The sequence below is a fragment of the Ahaetulla prasina genome, chromosome 16, assembly GCF_028640845.1.
Source record: "Ahaetulla prasina isolate Xishuangbanna chromosome 16, ASM2864084v1, whole genome shotgun sequence".
In the NCBI taxonomy this organism is placed as follows: domain Eukaryota; kingdom Metazoa; phylum Chordata; class Lepidosauria; order Squamata; family Colubridae; genus Ahaetulla; species Ahaetulla prasina.
In genome coordinates this window covers 1,467,833-1,492,373 of record NC_080554.1, presented here as the reverse complement: position 1 = coordinate 1,492,373, position 24,541 = coordinate 1,467,833, and the positions used below count along the sequence as shown (strand labels likewise).

The 24,541-nt window shown below is 46.5% G+C and overlaps 2 protein-coding genes and 1 long non-coding RNA gene across 3 annotated transcripts; 1 reads left to right on the top strand and 2 right to left on the bottom strand.

Annotated features, from left to right (window-relative positions):
* Window positions 1–423: 423 nt before the first annotated feature.
* On the bottom strand, window positions 424–5,991 carry LOC131186126 (torsin-1B-like). Its single transcript, XM_058159412.1, has 5 exons — window positions 5,768–5,991; window positions 4,901–5,166; window positions 3,666–3,841; window positions 2,627–2,754; window positions 424–1,886 (listed from the first exon to the last, which is right to left on the bottom strand). The coding sequence occupies exons 1-5, from the start codon at window positions 5,961–5,963 to the stop codon at window positions 1,645–1,647; spliced, it is 1,008 nt and encodes a 335-aa protein (XP_058015395.1). The 5' UTR covers window positions 5,964–5,991; the 3' UTR covers window positions 424–1,644.
* A 2,301-nt stretch (window positions 5,992–8,292) lies between these two features.
* Window positions 8,293–11,218, top strand: LOC131186129 (uncharacterized). The gene is made up of 3 exons (XR_009152307.1): window positions 8,293–8,378; window positions 8,542–8,647; window positions 9,668–11,218. It is a non-coding gene; the product is annotated as an uncharacterized LOC131186129 (long non-coding RNA).
* A 1,850-nt stretch (window positions 11,219–13,068) lies between these two features.
* LOC131186198 (protein O-mannosyl-transferase 1-like) lies at window positions 13,069–23,005 on the bottom strand. The gene is made up of 4 exons (XM_058159542.1): window positions 22,711–23,005; window positions 19,969–20,019; window positions 14,702–14,879; window positions 13,069–13,815 (listed from the first exon to the last, which is right to left on the bottom strand). Exons 1-4 carry the CDS (start codon window positions 23,003–23,005, stop codon window positions 13,641–13,643), a joined length of 699 nt encoding a protein of 232 aa, XP_058015525.1. The 3' UTR covers window positions 13,069–13,640.
* Window positions 23,006–24,541: the final 1,536 nt, after the last annotated feature.

Here is a 24,541-nt window from a genome sequence, read left to right as displayed (position 1 = left end):
GGGGCGGTTCAAATTTACAACATCACTGAAAAAAAGTGACCTGTTTCTATTTTTCACACTTACAACCACTGCAGCATCCCCGTGGTCACATGATCAAAATTCAGACAGTTAGCAACTGACTCATATTTATGACGGTTGCAGTGTCTCGGGGTCATGTGATCCCCTTTTGTGACCTTCTGACAAGTAAAGTCAATGGGGAAGCCAGATTCACTGAACAACCATGTTACTAATTCTCTATCCTTCCACTTTATTCCTTGGAGAAACTTCAGCTTTTTTGCCATTGACTGAACGGTCACTAAACGAACTGTTGTAAGTCAAGGACTACCTGTACAGGAGCAGAAACTTTTGGAAGATGTCCTGATGCAGGTTAGGAAAAATTGTAATAAGACAAGCAACTGGAAAAAAAGCAAGATTCAACCCAAATCATCTTCATCACTCATTTATTATAATTCTCATTTTCCCCCCTAGTTGCATTCAATCATATAATAACTCTAGTGTTCTACATATAAAACAGTCCATTAAAAAAATACATTTCTTTAAAGCTGCTCCTGTTAAAAAAAGCGAGATGGCTTAAGTAAATTACACACCCAGTTTGCCATGTTGTTGGATTTTAGCTAAGAGGTTTGCAAACCACAGGAAGTTTTATCAGTGACCACTGAAGTTGCAACTATCAAAAAAACCCTCCAAACTCTGGATTCTTAGCAGCCTATCCGTAGAAAAATCATCTTCTGTGCAAACCTCATGAGGACCGGAAGCTTGGTAAGAAAAAGATGAGTGCCAGATAAAGGGAAGGCTTATACATTTTTTGTTTCATACTGGATGGGTCCTTGAGCATAGCTGCATCCCTCCATTGTCTCAAGAGGTTTATGAGCCATTTTTCCATCCATAAACTTCATGAGGACCAGGAGCTTGATCCAGAAAAAAAGAATGATTGTCAGATAAAGGAGAAACTATTTCCCCCTATTGAACAGGTCCTTAAGCATAGTCTCAAGAGCCTTATGAACTATTTTATCAAATTGGCCTACAAGATATTGTATTGACACAATTCAGATACTGAATTGACACAATCTCTACAACATGACACTCATCAATATTGACCTAAGAAGGCACACTCTGGTTTTGACCTTTCTCTAGCCTGAAATTCTCAAGAATTGTCATTTTTGGCGGGGCGGGGCTGGGGAGGCACATGGGGTGAGATAGGAAGGAAGATCTCATGTAACATTTTAGTGGTTTTAGTTCACAACTGGCCAGCTCAGACATCTGTTTAGTACATTCGGACTGTTAGGAATAATCAAAATTGAGTAGCTCTCTTCAATCCCCCCCCCCAATAGATTGAATTGTATCTTCTACCCCCCGACCCCCCATTAGCGAGTGTTAAAAAGTGCAGTACAGTGGAAGATGCCCAGAGCAATATTTTCGGGGTGACCACATCTGGGGAAAAGGGAGAGATGCCCCCAAAGCTTCCAAGGGGCTGTGAAAACAACTCCCCAAACTTTCTAAAAAGTGCATATCCGGAGACTGGCTCTCTTTTTTTGCTTTTTTAAAAAATGTGCATAAACAGAGGAAATTGTTGCAAATATTTTTTTCTCTCCCCCCCCTCCTCCCCCCTGGTTTTGGGGACCCTTAAAAAATAGAAATAGACCCTTAATAGAAATCCAGCTTAGTCTGCACGGTTTTACAGCCTTTGTCGGAGTAAATCTTCTCGTCTTTGGGGAAAAAAGTCATCTCTCGGGCCACCTTTTCGACGATCTCTTCGTCGACGAAGTTGCCGCGCGATTTCATCTCCGCCCGGATACACATTTTGACGTGCTTGTACTCCAAGGGAAGGAAAGGCACGAAGTAATCGATGAGGTTTCGGTCGATCAGGCTGCTGTGCCACAGGCCGCCTGTGGGAGAGACGAGAGGTTTGAAAAAGGGGGAAGGTCTGGAAGAAAAGCGGACGTGTGGCCCACCATCAGTTTTTGTTATGCCCTCCTACTATGCATGCCAAGGTAGGAATTCGTAGCGGGGCCTTATCGGTGGTGGCTCCCTCTTCTTCCTGCAATGTTCTCCCTAAATAGATTTAGGAGATGGCTATGATTATTTCCAGAAGGTACTGCTTGAAAACTTCTGTCTTCAGCCTGTCCTTTCAGGTGCTGAGGTTGGATGAAACTTTCTCTACTGGCCTTCCTCCCTCCCTCTCTCCCTTGTCTCCCTCCTTCCTTTCCCTTCTTTCCTTTCCCTCTCTTCTCTCTCCCTCCCTTCTTCCTCCCCCATTCTGCCTTTTTCCTTCTCTCGTTTTCTCTCATTGTCTCTCTCGCTTTCTCTCCCTTTTCCCTTCCCTTCCCTTCCCATCCAACCAATCCAATCCATGTTGTCTGTCTATCCATGTCATCTATCTATCTATCTATCTATCTATCTATCTATCTATCTATCTATCTATCTATCTATCTATCTATCTATCATCTCTTCTTTCCCCAGTTTCAAGACAAACTCTTTCAGCTACCCTGGAAACTGACAATATACAGATGCCCAACTGACGAAGACATTCCCCATATCTTGGTATTTAAAAAAACCTGGCTTTTTTTGCGTGGGATTTGGGAGGTGAAAACAGCCAACGATGGGCAAACCCAAGATCACTACTCACTGTTCCGGTTGTTGAAAACGCCCAAGGACAAGACCACTTCCAAATCTTTCAGCTGGATCTGTTCCCTCTCTCGGCCGCTCTTCCAAAACTCTAGTGCCACTCTGGTGATCAGGTCGCCTCCCGCGTTGCTGTTCGGAAGCAGAGGTTGGAAAAGAACCAGCATTACAAACCCTTTCCTAGATCCAATTGGATCGCTTAAGACAACAGGGAGGCAACCTGCAGCCTCACTGCCAAAGCTCCTTGTTCCATTTTACCGCCTGCAGTCTTGATCCTGAATTTCAGTGTGCATTTTTTTCAAAAGTCAGCAACTCAAATTCCTGCAGTTTAATACGAAAAATTTATCTCTAAACCCTCTGGGGGGGATCGCATTTGCCGGGGTCATATTATCATATGTGGTGGACATGTATAGAAGCAAAAAATTACTGGTTTAGAATACAGACATGGTTAAAGGAAATGCTACAAAAATCTATAGAATTAAAGCCATAGATTTTCTTATTGGGTATTTTGCCAGAAAGATATAGCAGAGAAGAAATGTATTTAATTATTCACGTAATAACAGCAGAAAGAAATGTATTTGCGCAAAATTGGAAGTTAGAGGGAATCCCATCAGAAGGGGAAGTAATAAAAAGATTTTAGACTGTGCAGAAATGAATAGATTAACTTTAAGAATAAAAGATAAAGAGGAATCTGTGTATTTCAAGACATGGGAAAGATTCTACCTACGGTTAGAAGAGAGATAGAAATAAAAGACGATAGATAGATAAACAACGTTAAATAAATGGAAAATAAACGAGAAATTTATGTTGAATTCCTGCCTGCACCATAAGGATTGGCTATCAACATGGCAGAGATCCTGGCTTAAGCTTTCTCTGGAAAGCCCGTACATTTTGGGTTCAATTGTAGTGGTAAGTTGAGGACTATACCTGTAGTCTTATATAGCAATTATACGTTACGTTAGATGGAAGGAAAACCGGGGAGGGCTTTCCACTTCCGTTATAACAAAACTCTTGATTAACTCAGTTGGGAGATCTGCCGGTACCTGAGGAAAATGAAGATGGCTCTCCGATACGACACGCCGTCGATCTGCTCGTAGTAATCCAGGAAGGGTTTGATGGCGTCGATCAGCCCCGGGTGCAATTTATCCATTTCGTCGAAGATGAAGACGGACTTCGCGCAGCTGCTGACGTTACCCCGGATCCATTTCTGCAGCTGGTCCTGAAAACAGAAGGCATTGGAAGCTGTGCAAAGATTCCCCTCCCCGTTTCGATCGGAAAGCAACGGGATCCACTCTCCAGATTCGATCGCCTAACTCAAGATGCTTTGGTGAAATTCAACACAGGCAATCCACGACTCCAGTAACGGTTCGTTTACCGACCTTTCAAAGTTACAACGGCATTGGGAAAAAGTGACTTATGTCCGTTTTTCACACTTACGACCTTTGCAGCATCCCCAGGGTCACGTGATCAAAATTCAGACACTTGGCAACCGACTCATATTTATGACGGTTGCAGGGTCCCGGGGGAATCACGTGATCCTCTTTTGGGACTTCCTGACAAGCAAAATCAATGGGGAAGGCAGATTCACTTAACGGCCGGGCTAGTAACTTATCAACTGCAGCGATCCACTTAACAACGGTGGCAAGAAAGGTCGTAACATGGAGGAAAGCTCACCTAGCAATTGTCTCGCTTAGCAACGTACATTTTAGGCTCAGTTGTGGTTGTAGGTCTGCCTATAAATTGAGACTGGAATCCTTAACTTTAAATACCCAGAACATTGAAAGTTTTGCTTTCTATTCTTCCCAGCTTCCTCCTTCCAACTGCTTCGTCCTTTCTAGAAGTCACAAGATTATTATTATAATTTTTTACAAAAGGGGATTTCAATGCCCTGTGGAACCAGCTCAGCTTGTTTTCTGGTTTGTTTGGGTTTTTTTTGCTCTCTCCTGGAAGATCACTAGAGGACAAATAAATAGCATTTCCTGCTTGGCTGTCCAGCGTCGCAAGAGTCCTGGAGATGCCACCAAGCCCTGACAACTACCGTTGGTTTCCAGCTCCTTTCCTTCCCCTAATATTGGGGAGTGGGTTGTGGGAGGGGGCTGGGTCTTACTGTCGGGTTCCTTAGTCACAATTCTCAGGGATGCAAGACTTACTCTCACTTGGCCCGTCTGTAAAATGGACACAACGCCAGCCTGGAAGCGGCTGTAATTCTGACCAAGACTCTGCATATAACGTGCCTCCTTTTGGCACCGAACTGAAGCGACTCCGGTTTTGCTCTCACCTTGTAGAGAGGGACCAGGTGCTCGTGCGGGAAATGCAGCGTGGAAAGAAAGAGGTGCACGAAGGTGCTCTTCAGCCCGGCCGGGTAAAGGTTCTCGGCGATGATCTGGCTGACAAAGTTTTTGCCCGTCCCGGCCCAGCCGTGCAGCGAGAGGACCAGCGGCTTCTTCGGGTTGGAGTTGTGGATGAAGCCGGTCAGCGCCTTCAGGATGACCTCTTGGGCCAAGTGCTGGCCGAAGAGCCTCTCCTCCAGGGACTGCTGCAGGGCTGCGGAGAAGAGGGAAGGGAAGGGAAGGAGGGAGGGAGGGAAGGGGAAATGAACAGAAGGAAGGAAGGAAGGAAGGAAATGGGAAGGAAGGAAGGAAGGAGAGAAGGACTGTGAGCAACTCTAAACTTTTGAGTCTTTTCATAATCCTCCTTTTCCTAACAAATGGATTCCTAAACACTTGAAGAGTTCAAACAGGTGCCGAGAGGGGCTGGGGAGGATGGGAAATGTATTCCGAGAGGGGCTGGGGAGGATGGGAAGTGTATTCCGATGCTTCCACGGAGCAATCTGTGGGGAAGACCAGTTGGGGAAGACGGACACACAAACACACACACACACACGATATCCTTAGACCACACACAAAGGCAAACCCAGCTGGGGAGGATGGGATACGGACTCCTGTACCCTTAAGGCGAGCAGAGACCGGCGGAGGAGGATAGGAAGTTGCGCTCCCGTGTTTCCAAAGGCCGGCTGGGGAGGATAGGAGCTGGAGTCCGAACACACCGGGAGCAGGTGCGCAGGGATGCTGAGGAGCATGGGAGATGGATTCCCAAGGGAGGAGGCAGGGCGGGGCTGCTGGCCGGGGATGATGGGACCCAATACCTGCGGGGTCGGGGCGGTGGTCGTCCGGGGGGCAGCACTCCACGAAGGCGCAGTAGAAGCGGGGCTTGGCCAGGTAGCCGGTCAGCACGGAGGCCGCCCCGATGGCCAGGCTGACGCTGACCGGCTCCAGCGCCGCCGACCGCAGCGCCCCCAGCAGCAGCCCCGCCAACGCCAGCAGCCCCGCCGGCCGCTCCATGCTCGCCTCGCCCGCGCCCAAGACTACAACTCCCGGCACGCCCCGCGGCCCCGCTTCCGCCAGGCTCTGCGCGCAGACGCCGGCATCTTGCTCCAGGGCGCCTCTGCCCTCTGGTGGCCGGTCCGGGAATGACAGCCCGGCTGTGCAAACCAAAGACCAGCCAGCCAGGCAGCCTGGATTCCCAGGGTTTGAAGGGGGGGGGGTCTCCCCATCGTGGCTTGTTCTGAACCACGATGGCTGGCAGGATGGGTTCAACCGGAGTTGGAAGGGACCTTCTAGGGCAGGGGTCTCCAACCTGGGCAACTTTCAGACTTGAGGACTTCAACTCCCAGAATTCCTCAGCCAGCTGGCGACCCTCTTCTAGGGTCTCCAGCTTTGGTAACTGGCTGCTTGGGGAATTCTGGGAGTTGAAGTCCACAACAGGGTTAGGGTTAGGGTTAGCTGGCAAGGGAATTCTGGGAGTTGACGTCCGCCAGGCTTAAAGTCACCATGGTTGGAGACCCCTGGCTTGTTGTATTATGGGCTGTTGGAATCTGGCTTGTTGAGTTGTGGCTTGTTGGATCAGGGTTTGTTGAATGACTAGATTCTAGCCTTATCTTTAATTTAGGGCTTAGCAGCCATGTGCAGGCCCAGATCAAATTCATGAGGGCTTACCTTGGTGGCATGTAACAAGTGACCCAACTCTCCCAACTATATCTCCCAGCAAGCCTTGCTGCAGTTTCCTGCTTATCAGTTTTCCCTTTCCAATCCCCCTTTGCCAAATCCGTCAGTGGCCACACAGGGATAAGGTGCAAAGGACAGGATCCCCTCCTCCCCCGCCCAAACAGGTTTGTTTTAAGTCAGGTGTAAACTTGACATAAACTCTGTCCCTGCAAAGCAAACTTTGGGGAAACCCTGAGTAAACGGGAAAGTAATATGAGACACGCAAGAAATGTTGAAAACCTCCTAAGGTAAATACTATACTCACAGCAGAAAGCTTATCTATCTACTACTAAAACTCTCCTTATATAAACTTTAACTAGCAAAAATTCTGCTTTGTAGGACAATTTTTGAATCAAGATATGGACTAAAGCTGACAGAACGAACTCAAATTTCAGGAGCTCAGCCTGGCAAATTTAATAAAACAACTTTCCGCCTACTCCTAAAACACTCAATTCTGTATCCTTTTAACGGGTCAAAACGGGGCTCCCTAGGACAACAATTTCTGGATCCAATGACTCTCAAATACGCTTTCTAAAAGGATGCACCCAAAATTCATGGCCTGGCACTCCATGGAATTGAAATTGGGCAAATTTACTAAAACAACATTCATTGACCCATAAGACTCTCAATCTGTAACATTTTCAAGGCTAATATTTTTGAGGTTGCCCTCCACAACCCTGATTCCACTGGGGAAACTGGGAATTTTGGAAATAAATATATCCTCATCCATAAAACATTGAGCAAAAGTGTTCATTACATTGGACCACTGATTATGCTGAGTGACCCTTATTGATCCATCCATCGATCAATAATATGCCCTCTATGTAAACTTTTTATGTAAACTAAAAAGTTTACATAGTTTACAAGCAACCTCTATGGACGTCACACGTTTCAGAAGTCTCAGATTTCAACCCCCATGTTGCTCAACCAGTTAATGCAGGGTGGGGGGAATAGCTGAAAGTCTATGGAAAGGGACCCCTCCGCTCTAAATCACCATCTTCCGCCATCTTACCTTTCCATATTTCGTAACGAGTAACCGGCAGAAATCGGAGCTTCCTGTAGTCTCACAGAACCAGAAACTTTTTCACCCTTTTTGTCAATGTGTCAATAGTGACTTTTCAGCACCTTGGACAGCACCTTTTAAAAGTTAAAAAAAGGCTGAGGATCACACAGCTCAGCTGGGATCGTCAGAGCCTTTTTTTACCTTTTAAAAGCCTTTTTTTCAACCTATTCGGCCAAAGAGTTTGTAAAAAAATGCTTTTAAAAGTAAAAAAAAAAGGCTCTGACACTCGCACGGCTCAGCTGGGAATGGGGGGGGGTGTGTGCAGGGATTTTTACTACCGGTTCTCCAAACCACCTGGCGCCATTGCTACTGGATCAATCGATCCGGTCCGAACTGGGAGCATTTCATCCCCTGGTCAGTTGCCAAGCGTCTGAATTTCCTATCACGTGATTGAAAGCGATGTTGCAATGGTCGTTAGTGTATAAAAATGGTTAAAACTCGCTTTTTCCAGTATCGTCGTAACTTCAAACGGACACTAAACAAACTCTTGTTAAGTCGAGGACTTTTGTAAGCTTTTGGCTTTTTACAATTCCCTTTTTTTTTTCCTTTTCCCCCAGCTGTCTTCCTGGACCAGATACTGGATTACACTGTCAGGATCCACTCTGATCTATTTCGGAGCCAAGTCCTTAAGGGGCAGCGAGAGGAAGCACGTAAGAGAAAACGGGGATTATGAGCTTGTGAGATGCGTTAGTGGGCGAGGATTTTCGGGGGGGGGGGAACACGTCGCAGCCCCTCCAGAGGAAAATTCCCACTTCCTGGATGGTCGCCAAAGCCAACTCACCGCTTATTTTTATTTGACTTTCCGTTTCACAGTATAAATCGACTCCCGGAAAGAAAGTTTCCATGGTGGGCTGGATGGTAGCCCTTCCTGATGACCCGGAACATCCTGATATCTTTCAGCTGAACAATCCAGATAAAGGTAAGCACTTTTAGTGGGACTTTTAGAGAATGAGGTTGCGCTGAGCGACAAATAAGCAAGACCATATTTTTGTATATTTTTTTAAAGAGTTCTCGAAGTTGAGCTGTTGAATCAAAGCTCCGTGAAAACTTTTCATTAGGCTTTAAGGTAAAGGTAAAGGTTCCCCTCGCACATAGATGCTAGTCGTTCCTGACTCTAGGGGGCGTTGCTCATCTCCGTTTCCAAGCCGAAGAGCCAGCGCTGTCCGAAGACGTCTCCGTGGTCATGTGGTCGGCATGACTCAACGCCAAAGGCGCACGGAACACTGTTCCCTTCCCACCAAAGGTGGTCCATGTTTTCCTACTTGCGTTTTTTACATGCTTTCAAACTCCTAGATTGGCAGAAGCTGGGACAAGCGAGGGATTCGAACCGCTGAACTGCTGACCTTTCTGATCGACAAGCTCAGCATCTTATCTTAGCCTCAATTAAAAGAGGAATAGCTATAGAACATTTTTTTTAAATTTGAATTTATATCCCGCCCTTCTCCGAAGACTCAGGGCAGCTTACACTATGTCAAGCAATAGTCTTCATCCATTTGTATATTATATACAAAGTCAACTTATTGCCCCCAACAATCTGGGTCCTCATTTTACCTACCTTATAAAGGATGGAAGGCTGAGTCAACCTTGGGCCTGGGGGGACTTGAACTTGCAGTAATTGCAGGCAGCTGCTGTTAATAACAGACAGACTTAGTCTGCTGAGCCACCAGAGGCCCATTTGTAGCTCGGGGTTGAACTGCAGGGTCCTTGGTGCTCTCTGAGCTTGGTTGATAATCGACCAAGCTCAGAGCGAAAAGAAGGCCTCAGGGTGACATGATAGCACTCTTCTAGTATTTGAGGGGCTGCCACAAAGAAGAGGCGGGTCAACTTATTGTCTAAAGCACCAGAAAGCATGACAAGAAACAATGGATGGAAACATCCATCCATGGTCCATTTATCCAGAACTTTTCATTAACGACGATATTTTTCCTTGATGTTCCAGGTACCTGCCAACCTTATGTCATTTGAGTAACCTGCTCCAGTGTGCGGTATAACGTCCAGTGCCAAACTGCAAGATGGGAAGATGGGTTTCCATTGAAGCAAGGAGGAAAGACTTCAGAGCAAACCAGCTGTCTCTCCCAGAGCGACTTCAGCACTTTTCTACATAATTTGAAAGTAATTATGATACAGCTTCTAGAAACAGAAACGTGAATGTTATCCTTGGGACAGGATCTAACTCACTGCACTGATAAAGAGAGGATTTGGACTGTTTGGAGATGCAGCCTGACCCATCAAAGGATCCTTGGGTCCTTAACACTAGCCATGGAAGTCCCGACGGCTGTGGATTTTTGTCCTGCCACAAATTTACCTGTCACATCTCTGCAGATGTTTTTTTTTAACTGCTCTTTTTACGGTCAAGCTGCTTTATGTGACTCAAGAACTTTTGCCCATGTTGGGTTTACACTTATTTCTAATGCACAAAACAACAAACATTTGACAGTGTTAACTTGCTGCAGAGGGTCAACTTGAATAGAACGTTGTGAAACAACATTTTTATAACTTTAAGTGCATTGAGCTGCTTCGCCCTGTGGCTGCCTCAGATTTTTGTATCAAACTTAGGGAACACGACTGACATCCCGAACCGAAGCTATTTGGGAAATGTGTATTTTGGCACAAGATAAAAAAAATATCACCTGTAATTTTTCTGTTTGTAACTCATAATTAATTGTGCTGTATTTTGCGGTGGCTGTTATGCTTTGTTGTTTTTTAAGTTAACTGGAGGTACCACTAGCAACGAAGGGACTAATTGCTGCTGAAATACGGTCAGTTTTAAGGCTTCTTCTGGGTAACTTCATCCCAAAGGAAAGATTTGCCTTAAATTGTTTGGCTTGAGGGGCTGAGCGGGGGGGGGGGGGGGAGCTGTTCATCCAAAATGTCCTGCTGGACGAACGTCTCCTACATCTCCCAGGGTTAGTTCTAGAACTGGGCGCTCGTGTGGATATGTCTGTGCTCCAAGGGTGGTTATTTATTTATTTATTTTGCCTTGGGCACCTTCACCTACCCTGTCCAGCCCCGGACAAGTCGCCCTGTGGGACTGACCGCCGTTTTAGCCATTTTGGGGAATATGGTCCCCGTCCATTGATTTCCACGATGACAATTCGTGTAGCAACATTCATTCTTCTTAATTTATTAGCTCATGTAAACCTAGTGCCAAAATGCATGGTGGACTATTTTTTTTTCTTCTCCCCCCCCCCAAGTAGCACTCGATGGAGGCCAAAACCATAAATGTCCAGTTTTCAGACATTTTGGCCTTTGTGGTATCAGCCCATTTCTAGATTTTGGTTTCATTCCTCGGTGAGACATTTGCACTATTTTATTTTATTTTTTCCTCCCTCACGTCCCTTTTAGCCATATTTCCTGCATGGCATTTTATTGTAAAGGCCTTTTCTCTCCCAACCTTGTGAATTGTCTCCTTCCAGATAAACTATGGACGTTTTCACCCTCCTGTGGAAGTCTTTTTAAGTTTGGTTTTGTTGTTTTCTTCTGGCAAAAGTATTTTGTTACCTCAGTCTTCTATTGGATTGCTGTATTTTTTCAGCTTCTTACATTGGTAATAACTGTCTCACTAAATAAAGCAAAAACTTTAATGTAAAAAAAATGGCTCATTTTTTCTTCTTTGTTCTGATCGATGATAAAGCTATACAGTTCAACCTGCCCTCCTGCACCTTCCCAGGGGCTTCCTGGTGGTCCAGAACCCCCAGTCCAATTTCTATACCCCCTTCTGGCACAGGGCCAAGTCTCATCAAGGGCAGCTGTGTCACAGGGAGACCTCATTGTGCCTTCCCCATGGCCTTGCCTTGGCCCCCAGTTAAACCAGGTAGCCTGCCTCCTGCCTGCCTTCCCAGACTCCCAGGGGCTTCCTGGTGGTCCAGAACCCCCAGTCCAATTTCTATACCCCTTCTGGCACAGGGCCAAGTCCCATCAAGGGCAGCTGTGTCACAGGGAGACCTCATTGTGCCTTCCCCATGGCCTTGCCTTGGCCCCCAATTAAACCAGGTTGCCTGCCTTCCCAGACTCCCAGGGGCTGCCTGGTGGTCCAGAACCCCCAGTCCAATTTCTATACCCCTTCTGGCACAGGGCCAAGTCTTATCAAGGGCAGCTGTGTCACAGGGAGACCTCATTGTGCCTTCCCCATGGCCTTGCCTTGGCCCCCAGTTAAACCAGGTAGCCTGCCTCCTGCCTGCCTTCCCAGACTTCCAGGGGCTTCCTGGTGGTCCAGAACCCCCAGTCCAATTTCTATACCCCTTCTGGCACAGGGCCAAGTCTTATCAAGGGCAGCTGTGTCACAGGGAGACCTCATTGTGCCTTCCCCATGGCCTTGCCTTGGCCCCCAATTAAACCAGGTAGCCTGCCTCCTGCCTGCCTTCCCAGACTCCCAGGGGCTTCCTGGTGGTCCAGAACCCCCAGTCCAATTTCTATACCCCCTTCTGGCACGGGGCCAAGTCCCATCAAGGGCAGCTGTGTCACAGGGAGACCTCATTGTGCCTTCCCCATGGCCTTGGCCCCCAGTTAAACCAGGTAGCCTGCCTCCTGCCTGCCTTCCCAGACTCCCAGGGGCTTCCTGGTGGTCCAGAACCCCCAGTCCAATTTCTATACCCCCTTCTGGCACGGGGCCAAGTCCCATCAAGGGCAGCTGTGTCACAGGGAGACCTCATTGTGCCTTCCCCATGGCCTTGCCTTGGCCCCGCTAAACCAGGTAGCCTGCCTCCTGCCTGCCTTCCCAGACTCCCAGGGGCTTCCTGGTGGTCCAGAACCCCCAGTCCAATTTCTATACCCCTTCTGGCATGGGGCCAGGTCCCATCAAGGGCAGCTGTGTCACAGGGAGACCTCATTGTGCCTTCCCCATGGCCTTGCCTTGGCCCCCAGTTAAACCAGGTAGCCTGCCTCCTGCCTGCCTTCCCAGACTCCCAGGGGCTTCCTGGTGGTCCAGAACCCCCAGTCCAATTTCTATACCCCTTCTGGCACAGGGCCAGGTCCCATCAAGGGCAGCTGTGTCACAGGGAGACCTCATTGTGCCTTCCCCATGGCCTTGCCTTGGCCCCGCTAAACCAGGTAGCCTGCCTCCTGCCTGCCTTCCCAGACTCCCAGGGGCTTCCTGGTGGTCCAGAACCCCCAGTCCAATTTCTATACCCCTTCTGGCACAGGGCCAAGTCCCATCAAGGGCAGCTGCGTGTGCCTGTTTGCCTTGGCCCATTGCCTTGCCTTGGCCACCAGGTAGTCTACCTCCTGCCTGCCTTCCCAGGGGCTGCCTGGTGGTTCTGGACCATGTGTCAGCATTCCAAATAATGCACCCATTGAAAGCAGAACTCCAAGACCGATAGATTCATCGAATGATATGTTTATTGGATACATCATACTGGCATGAAACTGATGAAAACCAACTTTGAGACTTCCTGCGCTTTTCAGCTAATAAAAAGTGATTGTCTCGTTTCCTTGGTTACTCCACTCCACGTTTTTACTCCACTTTTTACTACAAAACCCCAGCTATGTATTTCCCCCACTTCCCTAGCCTTTCTTCTGCCTCGTGGCAACCCTGAAGCGTCAAAGATGGCCTCAGCCAGGTTCGCTTCAGGGTTGACACCAAGCAAGCCCGCTGTAGCCTGTCCCCTGCCTGGCTTCCCTGCCTCCCACCCAGGGGATGCCTGCTGGTCCAGGACCCCCACTGTTGGATACGTCCTACCATACCTGCTTCTAACCCTCACAAGTCTTCCTGATCAGCTCTGCTTCCACGGGAGGCCCTCAATTCCCAGATGGTTCTGCAAACGTTCAATAGTCCTAGTCTTAGTTGTTCTTCAGTTGTCCCAGCTTTGTGGCAGCCATCTTTAGATGGACTCTCTGTTCAGATGAAGTTTTTTCTCCTTTTCTTGGTCCTCCAATCACCGACATCCTCTCTGCCGTCCGTTTCTCAGGCTTGGTCAGAGTTTGCGGATCAAAATGTCCCAGCTATCCTTCCAACGTAGTGCTTGTAACTCAGATTTTAAGAGTGCCGGTTCTCCGTAGGTGAGGCGGCTGAACATGTGGTACGTAAGGTAGACGGAAGACATCCAGGCCACCACCAAAGCACTGTGCATGCTCTTGGAAAGCCTGGATCTGTGGGAGAGAAGAAAGAGACACACATAAAAAAGGAGATTGAGGCTCTAGAAAGAAAGCAGAGAAGAGCAACCAAGATGATTCAGGAGGCTAAAACAGAGGAAGAACGGTTGCTGGAATTGCGTAGGTTTAATTTAATGGAAAGAAGGACTAGGGGTGACATAACAGCAGTTTTCCAATATTTGAGGGCGCTGCCACAAAGAAGAAGGGGTCGACCTATTCTCCAAAGCACCTGAAGGCAGGACATGTTATTAGTAGTAATATAAGAATAGATACAAATAATGAATATGGTGGTAAATTTTAATTATTCTGACACAAAAATATGTTATAGCGAAAACAAATATATATACATATATGTGTGTGTGTGTACATATATACATATATATGTAATCCTTGACTTACAATCACAGCTGAGCCCAAAATTTCCTTTGATAAGGTAAGACGGTGGTTAAGCGAGCTTTGCCCCATTTCATGCCACCGTCGTTAAGTGAATCAATGCAGTTGTTAAGCAAATCCAGCTTCCCCCACTGACTTGGCTTGTCGGAAAGGTTGCCAAAGAGGATCGCGTGACCCCAGGACGCTGCGCCCGTTGTAGATATGAGTCACTTGCCAAGCGTTCTGAGTTTTGACCATGTGCCCATGGGGGGATGTTGCAGTGGTCGTTAAGTGTGAAAAAAGTTCAAGGGTCACTTTTTTCCCCCAGTGCAAATTGTACGTTCTAATGGTCACTCAACGAACAGTCGTAAGTCAGGGACCATTGTGTGTCTCTTTGCGTTTTCTTTCTTTTGCTTTGCTTCTGAGCTATTATTTTAAAAACGATTTTAAGAATATTATTATTAAAACCAAGGAAAGAAGACAGGCGAGGTTCTGTGTTCGGCTGCCCTACCTGCAGAGGAAGTCGCTGGTGTGCTGCAGAATGATGGCGATCAGGAGGATTTGGAAAGTGACGGCCGGCAGGTAACGGTAAAGGAAGAGGTTCTTCTCCATCAGGAAGAAAGGCAGGTAGTTCGCGGCCCATCCGCCCACGCAGATCCCTCCGGCCAGGAGCCACTGCTGCCAAGTCTCTGCAGAGAAACAGGACAGGGAAACGGGCAAGTCAGTTTCTCAGCCGGAGAAAATGCCAGGACGGGGCACAGAGGAGAACAAGAAATGGACCTAGTGTCTTTATACGTTAATTTTTTTTCCAAGATTTACTAGATTTGGGTGAACAAATGCTTCCTGAACGCCGTTCTGGTCTTTTCATTTTATACAGTTCTGCAGAGGAATTATTGAGTCTGTCATCTGCGCCTCTATAACTGCCTGGTTTGGTTCTGCAACCCAACAAGACAGACACAGACTTCAGAGGATCATTAGAACTGCAGAAAAAACAATGGCTACCAACCTGCCTTCCATGGAGGACCTGTATACTGCAGGAGTCAAAAAGAGGGCTGGGAAAATACTTACAGATCCCTCACATCCTGGACATAAACTGGTTCAACTCCTACCCTCAAAACGACGCTATAGAGCACTGCACACCAGAACAACTAGACACAAGGACAGTTTTTTCCCCGAAGGCCGTCACTCTGCTAAACAAATAATTCCCTCAACACTGTCAAACTATTCACTAAGTCTGCACTACTATTAATCTTCTCATCATTCCCACGGGCTCCGTCATGGTTCTTAATCGAGGACTTGCCTGTACAGCTAAAAAGGCAGCAGGACATGGGCTGCCCTGGGTTTCATACCAAACAAGGGAAATATCATACAACAAAGAAGAAAGAAAGAAGAGAGGAATAGAGGGTAAGATAGAGGAGGTGAAGGAGAGAGAGGGATGGAGGGAAGGAGAAGGAGAAGGAGAGGAGGATAAGTTAGGGGACAAGAGTAGGAGAGAAGGTGAGAAAGGAGGGAAAGAGGAGAGGAGTGGGGGAAAGGGAAGGGAAGGAGGTATGAGGAGGGAGAGGAGGAGGAGGAAGGTAGGAAAGGAGAAGAAGGAGGGAGGGAAAAGAGGGGAAGAAGGTTTGTTGTAAAACGGAGGGAAAGAAAGGGTAGAAGAGCAACTCCAAATGCAATTAAAATGTATTCTTATTGGGCTTCCCAGGGAGGAGGAAGGACAGGGTTGCTGGCCGGGCATGATGGGAGCGGCGGGGCGAGGCAGCCCCCTAATACCTGCGGGGTGGGGTCGGTGGTCGTCCGGGGGGCAGCACTCCACGAAGGCGCCGGAGAAGCGGGGCTTGGCCAGGTAGCCGGTCAGCAGTCAGACGCCGCCGGCATCTTGCTCCAGGGCGCCTCTGCCCTCTGGTGGCCGGTCCGGGAATGACAGCCCAGCTGTGCAAACCAAAGACCAGCCAGCCAGGCAGCCTGGATTCCCAGGGTTTGAAGGGGGGGGGGGTCTCCCCATCGTGGCTTGTTCTGAACCACGATGGCTGGCAGGATGGGTTCAACCGGAGTTTGAAGGGACCTTCTAGGGCAGGGGTCTCCAACCTGGGCAACTTTCAGACTTGAGGACTTCAACTCCCAGAATTCCTCAGCCAGCTGGAGACCTGTCATTTGCACCTCTATAACTGTCTGGTTCGGTTCTGCAACCCAACAAGAAAAACACAGACTTCAGAGGATAATTAGAACTGCAGAAAAAATAATTGCTACCAACCTGCCTTCCATGGAGGACCTGTATACTGCACGAATCAAGAAGAGGGCCGTGAAAATATCTACAGACCCCTCGCATCCTGGACATAAAATGTTTCAACTCCTACCCTCAGAACGACGCTATAGAGCCCTGCACACCAGAACAACTAGACACAAGAACAGTTTTTCCCCGAAGGCCATCACTCTGCTAAACAAATAATTCCCTCAACACTGTCAGACTATTTACTGAATCTGCACTACTATTAATCGTTTCATAGTTCCCATCGCCAATCTCTTTCCACTTATGACTGTATGACTATAACTTGTTGCTGGCAATCCTTATGATTTATATTGATATATTGATCATCAATTGTGTTGTAAATGTTGTACCTTGATGAACGTATCTTTTCTTTTATGTACACTGAGAGCATATGCACCAAGACAAATTCCTTGTGTGTCCAATCACACTTGGCCAATAAAAAATTCTATTCTATTGTATTCTATTCTCTTCTAAGGTCTCCAGCTTTGATAACTGGCTGCTTAGGGAATTCTGGGAGTTGAAGTCCACAACAGGGTTAGGGTTAGGGTTAGCTGGCTAGGGAATTCTGGGAGTTGACGTCCGCCAGGCTTAAAGTTGCCATGGTTGGAGACCCCTGGCTTGTTGGATTATGGGCTGTTGGAATCTGGCTTGTTGGATCAGGGTTTGTTGAATGACTAGATTCTATAATGGCCTTATCTTTAATTTAGGGCTTAGCAGCCATGTGCAGGCCCAGATCAAATTCATGAGGGCTTACCTTGGTGGCATGTAACAAGTGACCCAAGCTCTCCCGACTACATCTCCCAGCAAGCCTTGCTGCAGTTTCCTGCTTATCAGTTTTCCCTTTCCAATCCCCCTTTGCCAAATCCGTCAGTGGCCACACAGGGATAAGGTGCAAAGGGCAGGATCCCCCTCCTCCCCCGCCCAAACAGGTTTGTTTTAAGTCAGTTGTAAACTTGACATAAACTCTGTCCCTGCAAAGCAAACTTTGGAGAAACCCTGAGTAAACGGGAAAGTAATATGAGACACGCAAGAAATGTTGAAAACCTCCTAAGGTAAATACTATACTCACAGCAGAAAGCTTATCTATCTACTACTAAAACTCTTCTTATATAAACTTTAACTAGCAAAAATGCTGCTTTGTAGGACAATTTTTGAATCAAGCTATGGACTAAAGCTGACAGAACGAACTCAAATTTCAGGAGCTCGGCCTGGCAAATTTAATAAAACAACTTTCCGCCTACTCCTAAAACACTCAATTCTGTATCCTTTTAACGGGTCAAAACGGGGCTCCCTAGGACAACAATTTCTGGATCCAATGACTCTCAAATACGCTTTCTAAAAGGATGCACCCAAAATTCAGGGCCTGGCACTCCATGGAATTGAAATTGGGCAAATTTAATAAAACAACATTCATCGACACATAAGACTCTCAATCTGTAACATTTTCAAGGCTAATATTTTTGAGGTTGCCCTCCGCCCCCGTTCCCACTGGGGAAACTGGGAATTTTGGAATAAATATATCCTCATCCATAAAACATTGAGCAAAAGTGTTCATTACATTGGACCACTGATTACGCTGAGTGACCCTTATTGATCCATCCATCAATCAATAATATGCCCTCTATGTAAACTTTTTATGTAATCTAAAAAGTTTACATAGTTTACAAGCAACCTCTATGGACGTCACACGTTTCAGAAGTCTCAGATTTCAACCCCCATATTGCTCAACCAGTTAATGCAGGGTGGGGGGAATAGCTGAAAGTCTATGGAAAGGGACCCCTCCGCTCTAAAACACCATCTTCCGCCATCTTACCTTTTCATATTTCGTAACGAGTAACTGGCAAAAATCGGAGCTTCCTGTAGTCTCACAAAACCAGAAACTTTTTGAGCCTTTTTGTCAATGTGTCAATAGTGACTTTTCAGCACCTTGGACAGCTACACTTCCGATCGCATAATGCTCAGGTCTTGCCACAAGGAAGTTTTGATGGTGGATAACCGTTTGTCTGAAGTGGTGTAGGGTTTCCTGCCTAAACCGGGGGTTGGACTAGAAGACCTCCAAGGTCCCTTCCAACTCTGTTTCTACTGTGTTTGTATTGTATTGTATTGTATTGTATTGTATTGTATTGTATTGTATTGTATTGTATTGTATTGTGTTTCCCATCGGCGACAGAAGAAAATAATAAATAAACAAACCCTGTCAACTCTTACGATGTGTGGGTTTGAACTCCCAGAATTCTGGGAGTTGAAGTCCACAACAGGGTTAGGGTTAGGGTTAGCTGGCTAGGGAATTCTGGGAGTTGACGTCCGCCAGGCTTAAAGTTGCCATGGTTGGAGACCCCTGGCTTGTTGGATTATGGGCTGTTGGAATCTGGCTTGTTGGATCAGGGTTTCTTGAATGACTAGATTCTATAATGGCCTTATCTTTAATTTAGGGCTTAGCAGCCATGTGCAGGCCCAGATCAAATTCATGAGGGCTTACCTTGGTGGCATGTAACAAGTGACCCAACTCTCCCAACTACATCTCCCAGCAAGCCTTGCTGCAGTTTCCTGCTTATCAGTTTTCCCTTTCCAATCCCCCTTTGCCAAATCCGTCAGTGGCCACACAGGGATAAGGTGCAAAGGACAGGATCCCCCTCCTCCCCCGCCCAAACAGGTTTGTTTTAAGTCAGTTGTAAACTTGACATAAACTCTGTCCCTGCAAAGCAAACTTTGGGGAAACCCTGAGTAAACGGGAAAGTAATATGAGACACGCAAGAAATGTTGAAAACCTCCTAAGGTAAATACTATACTTAAAACTCTCCTTATATAAACTTTAACTAGCAAAAATTCTGCTTTGTAGGACAATTTTTGAATCAAGATATGGACTAAAGCTGACAAAACGAACTCAAATTTCAGGAGCTCGGCCTGGCAAATTTAATAAAACAACTTTCCGCCTACTCATAAAACACTCAATTCTGTATCCTTTAACGGGTCAAAACGGGTCTCCCTAGGACAACAATTTCTGATCCAATGACTCTCAAATACGCTTTCTAAAAGGATGCACCCAAAATTCAGGGCCTGGCACTCCATGGAATTGAAATTGGGCAAATTTACTAAAACAACATTCATCGACACATAAGACTCTCAATCTGTAACATTTTCAAGGCTAATATTTTTGAGGTTGCCCTCCGCCCCCATTTCCACTGGGAAAAGTGGGAATTTTGGAAATAAATATATCCTCATCCATAAAACATTGAGCAAAAGTGTTCATTACATTGGACCACTGATTACGCTATCTGAGTGACCCTTATTGATCCATCCATCGATCAATAATATGCCCTCTATGTAAACTTTTTATGTAAACTAAAAAGTTTACATAGTTTACAAGCAACCTCTATGGACGTCACACGTTTCAGAAGTCTCAGATTTCAACCCCCATGTTGCTCAACCAGTTAATGCAGGGTGGGGGGAATAGCTGAAAGTCTATGGAAAGGGACCCCTCCGCTCTTAATCACCATCTTCGGCCATCTTACCTTTCCGTATTTCGTAACGAGTAACTGGCAAAAATCGGAGCTTCCTGTAGTCTCACAAAACCAGAAACTTTTTGAGCCTTTTTGTCAATGTGTCAATAGTGACTTTTCAGCACCTTGGACAGCTACACTTCCGATCGCATAATGCTCAGGTCTTGCCACAAGGAAGTTTTGATGGTGGATAACCGTTTGTCTGAAGTGGTGTAGGGTTTCCCGCCTAAACCAGGGGTTGGACTAGAAGACCTCCAAGGTCCCTTCCAACTCTGTTTATACTGTGTTTATATTGTATTGTATTGTATTGTATTGTATTGTATTGTATTGTATTGTATTGTATTGTATTGTATTGTATTGTATTGTATTGTATTGTGTTTCCCATCAGCGACAGAAGAAAATAATAAATAAACAAACCCTGTCAACTCTTACGATGTGTGGACTTGAACTCCCAGAATTCTGGGAATTGAAGTCCATACGTCTTGGAGTTGCTATGGTTGAGAAAATCCTACCTTAGAGCCTCCCGGTCAAAGAAATGAGCAACGCTTTTGTAGTAAATTGGAAGGTAAACGATGTGAACTCTTATATCCGCCCTTCTCCCAAGACTCAGGGCTTACAGTGTATAAGGCAATAGTCTCATTCTATTTGTATATTTACAAAGTCAACTTATTGCCCCCAACAATCTTCCTTGCCTCCAGAAGTTGTGGGTGCTCCATCAATGGAGGCTTTCAACAAGAGATTGGACAGCCATTTGTTGAGAACTGATTCTTTAGCTTTTCAGAGTAGCTTCTTTTTGCTGCTCTGATCTCCCTTGGTAATACATTTCTGGCCTGATTGTACAGCATTTTATCACCTTTTCTGTAGGCTTCCTCTTTGGAACGACGTAGCTGCTTAAGTTTAGCTGTGAACCAAGGTTTGTTGTTACTGTTGTTAAGGGAATCACTGCAGTTCTCACAATAGTAACATAACATGGTTGTTAAGTGAATCAGGCTTCCCCGTTGAGTTAGCTTGTCCGGCGGTCACAAAAGGAGATCACAGGACATTGCCACCATCATAAATATGAGTCAGCTGCCAAGGGTCTGAATTTTGATGCCCGTAGATGCTGCAACCGTCATAAGTGTGAAACACGGAGTCACTTTTTTCCAGTGCCATGATAAGTTTGAACGGTCACTAAATGAATAACAGTGGCTAAGGGAGGCTGGCTTTGGGAAATGTACGGACGTGTGTCAATATTGATCTAATTTGAATGGGATTAGCCAGGTGGTGACCTTTTGGGTCAGAAAGAAAAATGATCCGATAGCTTTTTGAAAAGAGAGCTCTCTTGTCCTCATTTCAGCCAAGATGCAAATCAATTATTTAGCCGTGTCAGGCCATGCAAAAGTCTATCGCGGGTGTGCAAATGAGCTGCGTTCAACTTCTCAGTGCCCAAAAAGGAAGGGCCACCACACTCTTGGGGGACAGGTAAGTGAGGGTCTGGGGGATCTTGTCAATTCAGGGGGGGCAAAACTGCCCCCTCCCCCAAGATTTCTCAGTGTGAAATTCCGGAAGATTCTGGAAGCTGAAATCTAGCAGCTTCGGAAGGCGCCATGTTAGGAGAGGCTGAGTTGGCATCTCTGGGCAAAATTCGGTGCCACCGGAGCAAAAATGGCTAAGGTCAGCAGCTGCTGGTGGTTGTCTAGCCAAGGGGTCTCCAACCTTAGCAACTTTAAGCCTGGAGGACTTCAACTCCCAGCAAAGCTGGCTGGGGCATTCTGGGAGTTGAAGTCCTCCAGGCTTAAAGTTGCCAAGGTTGGAGACCCCTGGACTAGCCGTGTTCATTCACACAACCATTTTGGGTGTAACAGATTCCAAGTGTGAAATCCAGCGATGCTCTTAGCATCTTAAACCACGATATGGTTTACAGGTAGTCATTAACTTAGGATCCCAGTTGGGTGGGACAAAAAAACCCCCACAAACTCGTTTTTTTCTCCAGTGCTGTTGTAACTTCAAATGGTGGCTATGCAAGCCAAGGAGTACCTGGCATTAGTTTGAGCCTAAGGGGTTAGCCTGCATGCAGTTGGTCTTAGGTGAATGTGGGGTCTAGGATAGATCTAGGATAGATCCATCTAGTAAATGAACAGGGTAACGTGGTTACTTAGAGAGCTGGATGAGAGAAAATTTATTTCAACTTAAAAGGGGGTGATGGGTTCAACATACCTACTTCTTCTTTCTATCACCACCCCTTGCTAGCATCCTACTACTGCTACTCTCATCATCATTCTCTTCCTCCTCCTTCTCTTCTTCCTCCTCTTCTTCCTTCTCATTCACTTCTCCTCCTTCTTCCTCTTCTTCTCTTCTTTTTCCTCTTCTTTTCCTCCTCCCCCTCCCCCTCCCTCTTCCTCCTTCTCTTCCTCTTCCTTCTCTTCTTCTTCTCCTTCTCCTTCCTCTTACTTCTCCTTCTTTTCCTCCTCCTCCTCTTCCTTCTTTCTCTTCTTCCTCTCAATTTTCCTCCTCCTCCTCCAACTCCTCCCCTCCCCAGAAGTTGCTTCCTGTATGGTTTCATCCTTGACACTCTGCCCACTTAACCTGTCCAGCTCATCTTTGCCTTCTTTTGATGCAACAGATCCAACCTTTTTCTGATTGGAAGCTACCATCTAGACGTAGATTTGGGGTCTGGCTCTTGGATGAAATAAAACTAAGGAAAATACAACCATGACCATCATGGATCCTTGAAGGGCAACCTCACTGAACGATGGGTTTCAACACTTCTCCAACCTTCCCAGGTCTTGAAGGCAAAATACCAGGACTTGGACCAATGGAATAGACCATCTTGGACACACTGGTGAGTCCAGAGTGTCTCCATTATTGTAAGCCGGTTCTCATCTTCCTGGATCAAGTCTTCTATGATGGGAGGAGCTGTCTGCTCTCCCTTGGTGGAAATCTGGGATGTGGCCAGCAAGCCAACATCCTCCAATTCCTTGGAGCTCTCTAGTTTCTCCGAGGGAAAACCTAACTGGGCGTCGCCTTCTTCCAATGGATCTTCTGGTGCTTCAGGGTCTGTGGTCGACATCTTCAAAGAAGAAGGACTTCTAGTTTCATCTTCTCAACAGACTGGCTCCAATCCAACATTGACTAAGACTTCTGGATTCACTTAGAGATGGATTACAACAGCACGACCCATCCATCAACCTGGTTGCCCTCTCAATACCTAACCTCAATGCTTCAACTCCCAGAATTCCTTAGACCGGTGTTTCTCAACCTTGGCAACTTTAGGACACGTGGACTTCAATTCCCAGAATCCCTCGGCCAAGCGGGGGAATTCTGGGAGTTGAAGTCCGTGTGTTTTATGAGAAACACTGTCTTGGACCACTGTTCAGTGCTGCGAAGACATATTTTCAATATTACGTAATGGTTTGGGGGATGGTAAATCAGATTTTTTTTTTCTTTATTTCTGGTGGTAAGAATTGTGGCATTAATGCAGTTTATATAAAGATTTTTTTTCTACCACCAGGGGGCGGCATGAACAAGTGCTTGAAAAATCCTTATTCCTCTTAGTATTGACTTAATTCCTGGTTTATTAATTAAAACTAATTCTTAATTCATGCTTTGATGTCATCAAAAAGCACAGATCCCAGAAAATGCGCCCATTGAGTAAAAAGCTAAACGCCTCCTGCCTTTTCATACTGTGACGGTACGCGGGGTGAAAAATACGCTGCCTAGGAAAGGGTCGGATAAGAGAGGACATAGAGGCAGTCCTCGACTTAAGACCACAAACGGGAGCGGAATTGCCATCGCTAAGCAAGACTATTGTTAAGTGGGACATGCCCAATTTTATGACTTCCCCTCCATAGCTGTTAAGTGAATCACAGGGTCATTAAGTGGATCCCGCTTCCTCCATCGACTTTGCTTGCTGGAAGTTTGGTGCGAAGTCTGCTGTTGGTGATCACGTGACCCTGGGGATGCTGCGTGCGACAGTCATAAGTCTGAGGACTGGTTATAAGTCAATTTTTTTTTAGTGCTGTTGTAACTTTCAACAGCCACTTAATAAATGGGTGTGAGTCTACCCACATCCCTTTAAGGAGACATGTCGCAGGATGTGAGGGTTGAATCAATGGCCCCTGAGGAGGGCAGGAAGGTAACCCGGCTGTTCATCTCAAGTTGAGCGGAGCACACCAAGCTTAAGACCCTTCCCAGGCCGAGTTCTCCAGCTCAGCCCCCTGTGCTTGAGGGATTGGCATTGACATCAGCCCTGCTCTCTTCCCTCCGCTGTAGAAGAGCTCCTGTTTACAATAGCAGGAGAGGAACCAGAACATCTGGCAGGAAGGGAAGGAAGAAGCAAGCTGGACTGAGTCTCAGTGTCCGTGGGTCCAGCTCAGAGGGATCATCTTCCCAGCCTCCCCTTCCACTAGGCCTCTTTCCAGCTGCTGTTGTGTTTGGAGACACAACTAAGGATTTGTTAATCTCCTTTTGCATAAGCAAATCCAGTGGTTTAACAACCCCTGGGAAAGGGGCCCAACCGCACGCTCCAAACATCAACAAAGAAGTCTCCGTGAATTTTTCAGCTGCCGCTATTGCAGGGGTCTCCAAACTGGACTGTGAGCCTTCC

Bases quoted from the DNA above. Each gene is read 5' to 3' on its own strand.
- LOC131186198 (XM_058159542.1), bottom strand. From the start codon at position 23,005: ATGTCGACCACAGACCCTGAAGCACCAGAAGATCCATTGGAAGAAGGC. The intron at 20,020-22,710 runs GTTGGAGAAGTG...TGGTTTTGTGAG, and splicing joins TGCCTTCAAGACCTGGGAAG to ACTACAGGAAGCTCCGATTT. The intron at 14,880-19,968 runs GTAAGATGGCCG...GTTTCTCTGCAG, and splicing joins TCGTTACGAAATACGGAAAG to AGACTTGGCAGCAGTGGCTC.
- LOC131186126 (XM_058159412.1), bottom strand. From the start codon at position 5,963: ATGGAGCGGCCGGCGGGGCTGCTGGCGTTGGCGGGGCTGCTGCTGGGG. The intron at 5,167-5,767 runs GTATTGGGTCCC...TCTTCTCCGCAG, and splicing joins CCACCGCCCCGACCCCGCAG to CCCTGCAGCAGTCCCTGGAG. The intron at 1,887-2,626 runs GTGAGTAGTGAT...TCTCTCCCACAG, and splicing joins CGTTTTCAACAACCGGAACA to GCGGCCTGTGGCACAGCAGC.